The 8,386-nt window shown below is 45.2% G+C and overlaps 1 protein-coding gene across 1 annotated transcript in view; it reads left to right on the top strand.

The window, feature by feature from the left end:
- Positions 1–7,403: 7,403 nt before the first annotated feature.
- The window catches only part of LAMC1 (laminin subunit gamma 1), a gene marked incomplete at its 5' end in the record, with an annotated part of 121,041 nt that continues 120,058 nt past the window's right edge, over positions 7,404–8,386 (top strand). Inside the window, one exon of the mRNA XM_079696558.1 lies at positions 7,404–7,818. Coding sequence (XP_079552684.1) covers positions 7,404–7,818 — 415 coding nt within the window. The remainder of the gene's footprint in view (positions 7,819–8,386) is intronic.

The raw sequence follows: 8,386 nt of genomic DNA, 5'->3' as shown, positions 1-8,386 counted from the left end.
TCAATATTTTAAATGAAAAGGACTAAATGCTCCAATCAAATACAGAGTGGCTGAATGGATACAAACACAAGACCCATTATATATGCTGCCTATAAGAGAATCACTGTAGATCTAAAGACACACACAGACTGAAAGTAAGAGTATGGAAAAAGGCATTCCATGCAAATGGAAATAAAAAGAAAGCTGGGGTAGCAATACTTACATAAGACAAGAGAGACTTTAAAACAAAGAGTGTAACAAGAGACAAAGAAAGACATTACAAAACAATAAAGAGATCAATCCAAGAAGATATAATAATTGTAAGTACATATGCACCCATCATAAGAGCATCTAAATACAATATAATTAATATATAATTAATAATATAATTAACCCTGCTGTATGTTATAATAAAAGTTGTTAAGAGAAAAATCCTGAGTTCTCATCACAAAGAAAACATGTTTTTTTTTCTATTTTTTTCATTTTGTATCTATATGAGATGATGGATGTTCACTCAACTTACTGTGTCATCATTTCATAATGTGTGTAAGTCAAATCATTATGCTGTACACCTTCAACTTATACAGTGCTCTATATCATTTTTATCTTAATAAAACTGGAAGAAAAAATAGTATAGTATCTGTGATTTTGCTTCAAAATAATTAAGTGGTGATGGTAGTGGGGTTGCGGAGAAATGAGGAAATATAGCTGAAATAAGATCGGTCTTAAATCAAAAAATCTTTTTTGAAGCTGGGGTTTCACTGCATAATTCTCTCCACTTTTATTTATATTTGTATTTTTGATAATAAAAGTTGAAAAAGGAGAGACACTATTAACAAACCAGAGTGAAGGAAGATATTTGCAACACATAGAACCAGAAAAGGGGCCTATATTCAAATGTATAAAGAATACCTACATATCAATAGGAAGAAGACAGTCAACTCAACAGAAAAATGAGCAAAAAAAGAAAAAATGTACAAAAAAGAATACCCAAATGGTTAATAAATATATGAAAAAGGTGTTGGTCTAATCAGTAATCAAGGAATTAGAAATTAAAGTCACAGTTCAATACTACACACCCAATGATACAAGTAAGTCATCATTTGTTCAAATACATATACAAACCAGAATGAGAGGCTCTCAAGCTCTGCACCCATACCATAATAATGTTAGCCTAGAATAGATTAAAAAGACTGACAATACCAAGTATTCCTGAGGATATGGTGCAACTACAACCCTCACACACAGTTGGTGGGAGGGAATATTGGCACAACTAGTTTGGAAAACGGTTTGGTGATATCTACTAAATTTGAATATATGCCTAATCCTATGACCCAGGAATTCCATTTCTAGGTATGTATTCACAAAAGTGTGTGTATGTGTGTGTGTATTTCCAAAGGACAAAAATTTTGATAGTAACATAGTAACATTATTCATAATAGCCCCAAATTGAAAATGACTGAAATGTCCACCAATTATAGAATGAACAAATTACAGTTTATTTATACAATATAATACCACACAACAAAGAAAAATAGTGAACTATTGCTACATACATGATGGATTCATATCAAGAACACAATATTTTTTTATTTTATTATTATATATTTTTTTGCGGTACGCGCGCCTCTCACCGCTGTGGCCTCTCCCGCCGCGGAGCACAGGCTCTGGACGCGCAGGCCCAGCGGCCATGGCTCATGGGCCCAGCCGCTCCGCGGCACGCGGGATCCTCCCGGACTGGGGCACAAACCCGCGTCCCCTGCATCGGCAGGCGGACTCCCAACCACTGCGCCACCAGGGAAGCCCCAAGAACACAATATTGATCAAAGAAGCCACCCACACACAAAACACATACTGTGTGATTTAATTTAAATAGCATTCGAAAACAAGCAAAACTAATCTATGGTGACAGAAGTAAGGATAGAAGCTACATTTGGGGAGGAGGGAGGGATACTGATTGTCAGGGGACATGATGGAGCTTTTAGGTTAGGGCAATATTCTATTTCTGGACCTGGGTAGTGATTACACAAGTGTGTGCACTTTGTGATATGAACTATTGAACTATACCCTGGAATCTGTGTGTTTTTTGTATGTAAACTGTACTTCAATAAAAGATGTCTATTAGGGCTTCCCTGGTGGCGCAGTGGTTGAGAGTCCGCCTGCCGATGCAGGGGACATGGGTTCGTGCCCCGGTCCGGGAGGATCCCACATGCCGCGGAGCGGCTGGGCCGGTGAGCCATGGCCGCTGAGCCTGCGTGTCCGGAGACTGTGCTCTGCGGCAGGAGAGGCCACAGCAGTGAGAGGCCCGCGTACTGAAAAAAAAAAAAAAAAAAAAAAAGATGTCTATTAAAATAAAAGAATGATTAGGACCAGGAGAGGGAGTTCTGATAAAAGAAAAGTCATTTTAGTGTAGTATAATTATGGATGAAGTTTTTAAAATCTTGCTTTAATTTGGTTGTTACAATAAACAAAATTTGGGTGGAAGGACAAAGTAATTTAGTATTTGTTCAAATGCATATATAAACTAGAGATGGAGGCCTTTGAGCTCTTTATGAGGACCATAACAAATTCAACGAGAAAAAAATATAAAGCTGGTATTATCATACCCCAAAGAGAGTTTCGCTCAAAGAGCTGTGAACTTCTAATTCTGAACAATAAAATTTCTAGGCACATCCTCCAAAAAATTGTTGCAGTATATATCTAAGTAATTGAATGAGGTAATGAACTATAATGCGATTAAATGTTGGGAGAAAACTACCAATAATAACTTTGGTTTTGAAAGAATTACCCTTTCTAACAGTATTTAACCATTATTGGTCAACAACTTATTAAAGACATTCTGAGTTCCCACAATAAAGCCATTTCATCTGTGTATTAAAGATTATTTATCCCTCTGTTCTCTACAGTAGGATGCATTCCACATCTGGTTAGCAGAATAACACAATTTTTGAGATATGAAGTTTTCTGTTCCTTTGATGGGAAGATTTTGGGTGGGGGAGGGGTTCGACTTTGCTCCTAACTTTTGGAAATATTTTTTTCATAAATTATTTTATTTTATTTATTTATTTTTGGCTGCGTTGGTCTTCGTTGCTGCGTGCGGGTTTTCTCTAGTTGTGGCGAGCAGGGCTACTCTTCATTGTGGTGCGTGGGCTTCTCATTGCAGTGGCTTCTCTTGTTGTGGAGCATGGGCTCTAAGCGCACAGGCTTCAGTAGTTGTGGCACACGGGCTCAGTAGTTGTGGCTTGCGGTCTCTAGAGCGCAGGCTCAGTAGTTGTGGCGCACGGGCTTAGTTGCTCCGCAGCATGTGGGATCTTCCCGGACCAGGGCTCGAGCCCGTGCCCCCTGCATTGGCAGGAGGATTCTCAACCACTGCGCCACCAGGGAAGCCCCGGAAATATTTCTTTTTAAAATTGTCTTTATAATAAGAGAATTCTAGTTTAAATCTTATGTATTATGTGTCCTTTTTTTTTTCTCTCTTCCTTTTAAAACTAGTATCACAATGTAAAGATGGCTTAAATTGGGTATGGGGGGCTAGATGGGAAGGATGGGCTTTACCTCATATAAGAGGAATCCTGTCTTCACCTGAGCCTGGCCACAATGATATATTATCTTGTTATGCTTGGACTTGTAACAAGGACCCAAGCAGGATGTATAAACCTAACACCAAGAATCATTGGTAGTTAGCGTAACTTTGAAGAGGGATATTGTAATTCTCTTCTAGTATCATATTAATTTTCACCTAATTAAAAATTCCCACTTGATAACCTCAAAACCTTGGAAGTTTGGGAAAGCTCTTCCTTTTCCCTCTTCTCTACAATGATCTTTACACACAGAAAAGAAAACAACACTAGACAGGGAGCCACAAAGTGCAGTCTCACGTTTTGACTTTGCTGTAACTTATTCTCTTTGATCCTGTTTCCTCAACTCTACACAATCAATATTCTTTGCTTCAGAGTTATTACATTTTGAAAAGTATAAAACAGAATGTAAATATAGACTAACATGATTACATAAGTAGTTGTAACTGTTACCTTCAAGTTGCATGCTAAATATAAAAGATAAAGCTTATAGTATAGTGGTGTTTAGGCTTGGGAAGAATATAGGGAAACGAGGTCAAAAAGACTAAGGAATGGAAAAATAAACACATTGGTAATTATAAAAGGATAAAAAAGGGCCAAGTGGCAATCTGAAAAGGTCAATACAACATTTTAAATTATTTTTCTAATTATATGACATAGTCTCAGTCTTGATGTAGTGGGCATCTGGTGTTTTTTTTTCTGCCTTGCAACCTGCCCCCTTCTAGCAACAGCAACATGTTTCCTTGGAGAACTGCTTTTCCTAAACTCCATGGTTTTCTGGTGGGCTGCTTAATCACATTACTCTATTCCCCTCACTAGGGATGGGTATGCTCAGGAATTTGCAGTGACCCAAGTCAGGGAAATCAGGATCCTTCCTTGAAATTGAGTATACAGATCCTGATAGGGAAAGCTCTTTTCTCTGAAATTCTAAGTGGAATTAAAAAAAAATTTTTTGGAGGTCTTTTGTATGTACAATAAACGACTACATTCCCTCATCCTACCTTTCTTTCAGCATAGAGGCACTGGTGATTGGGCACTAAGATCATGTTTTGAGGGATCTGAACCCATTTCACCCACACCTTCACGTTTTTCTTCTGAACACCACATTTGTTCACCAAATAATGGAGCTTCCAGCAGCTAAGAACATGTATTAAGGGCTCCGGAATTTTTTTGAAAAAAACAGGGTAACTTGAAGTAAAGAAAATCTCACACACTCTCACTTAAAAAAAACACACTCAAGTCTATTTAGTCAACAGTGGCATCTCCAGGTAAATACTTAATTTGTTATCATCAGAGATCTAATTAGTGTTTGAGTTTCCCAAGTTGTCTTAAAAATTTTGTTTTAAACATTAGTTTGTTTGAATCAGGATTCAGACAATGGAGCAAAATTTTTTATCATCAAGCATACTGGTTACATTCTTACCTCGCTTCAAAATAGATATCTCCTTGTCACACTCTCATGATGAGCAATACAATTCAGAAATCAATTCAAAGTCTCTTTATGTGCTTTACAAATACCAGATGACGTTCTGGTAATGAAACAGTGGGGTAGGTAAGCATAAGTAAGAGCTTGTAGTTAACCCTTGGACATTAGAACCTAAAAGGGAGCAGTGACAAAGAAACATTTATGTTGATTCGTAGCCTTTGGGGTCTCCTTACCCAACTATTGACCTGGTGGAAAACGAAAGGAGACCCACTGTTTGGTTTGCCAATACCTAATAAAATACTGAAAATTTATCAGGCAAATGTATTAATATATGCATTTAAATATAGTTATTAAAATATCTGTAGCTTTATTTACAGCTAACATCTTATCTTTGTCCTGTATGCCCTCGTTTGTTCCCAAGAACAATCAAGGACTGAGAGAGAATAGCATCCCCTCTAGGTATAAATGAATAAATTTATTTTGCTTCCACTCACACGTGAAAGGATTAAAACATTGTTACCCACAGCTCCATAACTTTCCCAAAGAGTAGATGCCAGGGGGCGAGGAGTTAGAGACTCTGAGTCATGCATGATCTCTACCCATCTCATCAAATAAACTACCAATATAAGTGATCCTTGTATTTGCTAACCAAGCTCACCATTTGACACGTCCCCTAATCTGCTCCCCTCCCCCAAACCATTATCCTTAAGGTCCTCCTAGAGTTAACACTGACCCCAACCACAGTAACCTAACATTTATTTATTTCATTATTTCACATCCTCACCATCCCTCTCTTAACGGGACTACTGGGTCCCAAACTAGGTATTCTCCACCCCCGCCTTCCGCCCCCAGTGTATTTATTATTCTCACTTTACTGTTACGAGCTTGAATATTAAAATAGAAAACAAAAAGAAAAAAACTGCCTCAGGAGCATCCCCAACGTACACCCACTTTGCCTGGGGACTCCAAAGGTTTAAAAAACGCCGCCTCGGGTCATCCACTTTTACGGCACCCTCCCTTCGCGTCTTTGCTTGTCGTTATCAGCACTGGTTAAGTGCCCAGGTTCTGATCTCGGACTAAACCTCATGATGTTCTGGCTCAGGTTCTGTGAACTGAGTCATCCTGGCACGGAGAATATTCCGTGACTCAGCAGGCCCGAAAAGGAGGATGTCAGATCCAGATAATTTCGAGTCTTTTAAAGGCAAGCTGGGGAACATAAACAACACAGTGGAAGAATTTCGCAGTGGGTCTGCGTACCCAGGGGAAAAATGTCATTCCATTCCCAGCCTTTTCACTTCCTTCCTTGCGCCTGTTAAACGACTGGTTATACTTTAATTCAGAGGCAGGAAATCGCTTCAGAAAACTCATTATGATGCTGCGACCAGGCCCTATATTCTCCGGGGACCACCATGTCAGCCCCCTGACACCCCGGGACCGCTCTTCGGAAAGAGCTGGAGCCGGCCCCGAGCGGCAGGGGGCATTCCCGGGGCGGCCGGCTGGGGCGAAGAGCCTGCGGGCATCCCCCACCATCGGGTCCCTTTGGTCCCTGGCCCGGGGTGCGGCCGGCTGGACGCAAGGACTGACACCTGGCGGGGCAGGGATCCGCGCTCTTGCGGCCCAGAACGGCGTGCGGCCCAAAGGCCGACTCCGAGCGACCTCACCCCTCCGGCGTCGCCCCTTTAAGGCCCCCTCCGTTACCCCCTCCCCTAATCCCGAGTCTTCCGGGGACTCAGCGCCAGGCGACCGTGGCATCCACCTCCCGGCTGGGAGCTGCCTCTCCGCTGCCTTTCTTTCCCTCCCGGCATGCACCGCCCCGCCGCCCCTCCCTCCCCACTCCTCCCGCTCCCCGCCTACCCCTCGCGCCCCTCAAGGCCCCTCCCCCGCCGATCGCGCGCCGCGGGCTCGAGCGCGAGATGTCACCGCCCCCGCCGCTGCCGCCGCCGCCGCCGCCGCCGCCGCGAGTTGCCGGGGCGGACGCGCAGTCCACCGCGCGTGGAGAGCGGGGGAGCGGCTACGGGGGCCGCAGGAGCTACTGAGAGGACGCCGGGGTTGGGCTTTCTCCTCGGCCAGACCCCACCCCACCCTGCCGATCCCACCCCCTGCTCCTTCCTCCCCGGGGGCGCGCGCTCGGGTACGCGCTCGGAAGTCAGGGGTCGGTGGCGAGTGCCGGCTGTGTCCCGGGTGGGAGAGGGAGGCGCGGAGGCGGCGTGCGGGGCAGTGGTTAGCGAGCCGCGCAGTTCTCGCCAGGGGCGCCCTCCGGACCGCCTCTCCGCTGCGAGCCGCCGCCACCGCCCGTCCGGAGAGTCCGGCCACTGGGCCCCGAGGCTCAGCCTGCTGAGCGGCCTCCGAGGGACGCCGCTGCGCGAGAGGAGCGCGCCCGCGCTCTTGCCTTTGCCGTGGCCCAGCGCGCGGGCGGCGGGATGAGGGGTAGCAAACCGGCCGCGCCGGCGCTGCGGCCGCGGGGCGGCCTCTGGCGGGTGTTGGCTGTGCTGGCGGCCGCTGCGGCCGGCTGCGCCCGGGCAGCCATGGACGAGTGCACGGACGAGGGCGGGCGGTCGCAGCGCTGCATGCCCGAATTCGTCAACGCCGCCTTCAACGTGACCGTGGTGGCCACCAACACGTGCGGGACTCCGCCCGAGGAGTACTGTGTGCAGACCGGGGTGACCGGGGTCACCAAGTCCTGTCACCTGTGCGACGCCGGGCAGCCCCACCTGCAGCACGGGGCAGCCTTCCTGACGGACTACAACAACCAGGCCGACACCACCTGGTGGCAGAGCCAGACCATGCTGGCCGGGGTGCAGTACCCCACCTCCATCAACCTCACGCTGCATCTGGGTAAGCGGTGACAGCCCCATCCCTTACTACTGCTCACCCCCTCACCCAGCCTGCGGGGACCAAACAGCCGCGTGGTGGCTCTCTGCTCCCCAGCATGGGCCACACAGAAATTCCCTTCTCCAACTTCTAAACTAGATCTAGCACTTAACATCCCGCGAGCCAAGATGCTTCCCACCAGCATCTCTCTCTGTTTGCTTTCCTAGTCTATCAATAACTTAGCCGGATTTTCGCCTCCTTGATTATTCGCCATTTCGGCTGTTTTGGTCCCTCTTTCCTGAAGCGTTAATCAGAAACCCCCCTCCTCGCTTGTCCACCTTTAGCACTTTTACCTTGTTGTAAAAGTCTTTCTCTCCAGGGTTGAGGGTGATTGCTGTTTGCTTTGCTGAATAAGCTAGAGAGGAAAGGGTCTAAGTTAAGGGGATTTGAGGGGAGCAAGTGACTTTACTACCGCTGTTGCCTATGTGTAATTAAAATAGAAGTTCACTTTTAAAGTTATTGTTTTTTAAAGTTGTTCAGCTTTAATTAAGGGGCACAGAGCGATTTCACTGATAATCCTGGTACAGACAAA

Source organism: Hyperoodon ampullatus (assembly GCF_949752795.1).
Source record: "Hyperoodon ampullatus genome assembly, chromosome: 2".
Lineage (NCBI taxonomy): Eukaryota > Metazoa > Chordata > Mammalia > Artiodactyla > Ziphiidae > Hyperoodon > Hyperoodon ampullatus.
This window is presented reverse-complemented; position numbering and strand designations above follow the sequence as displayed.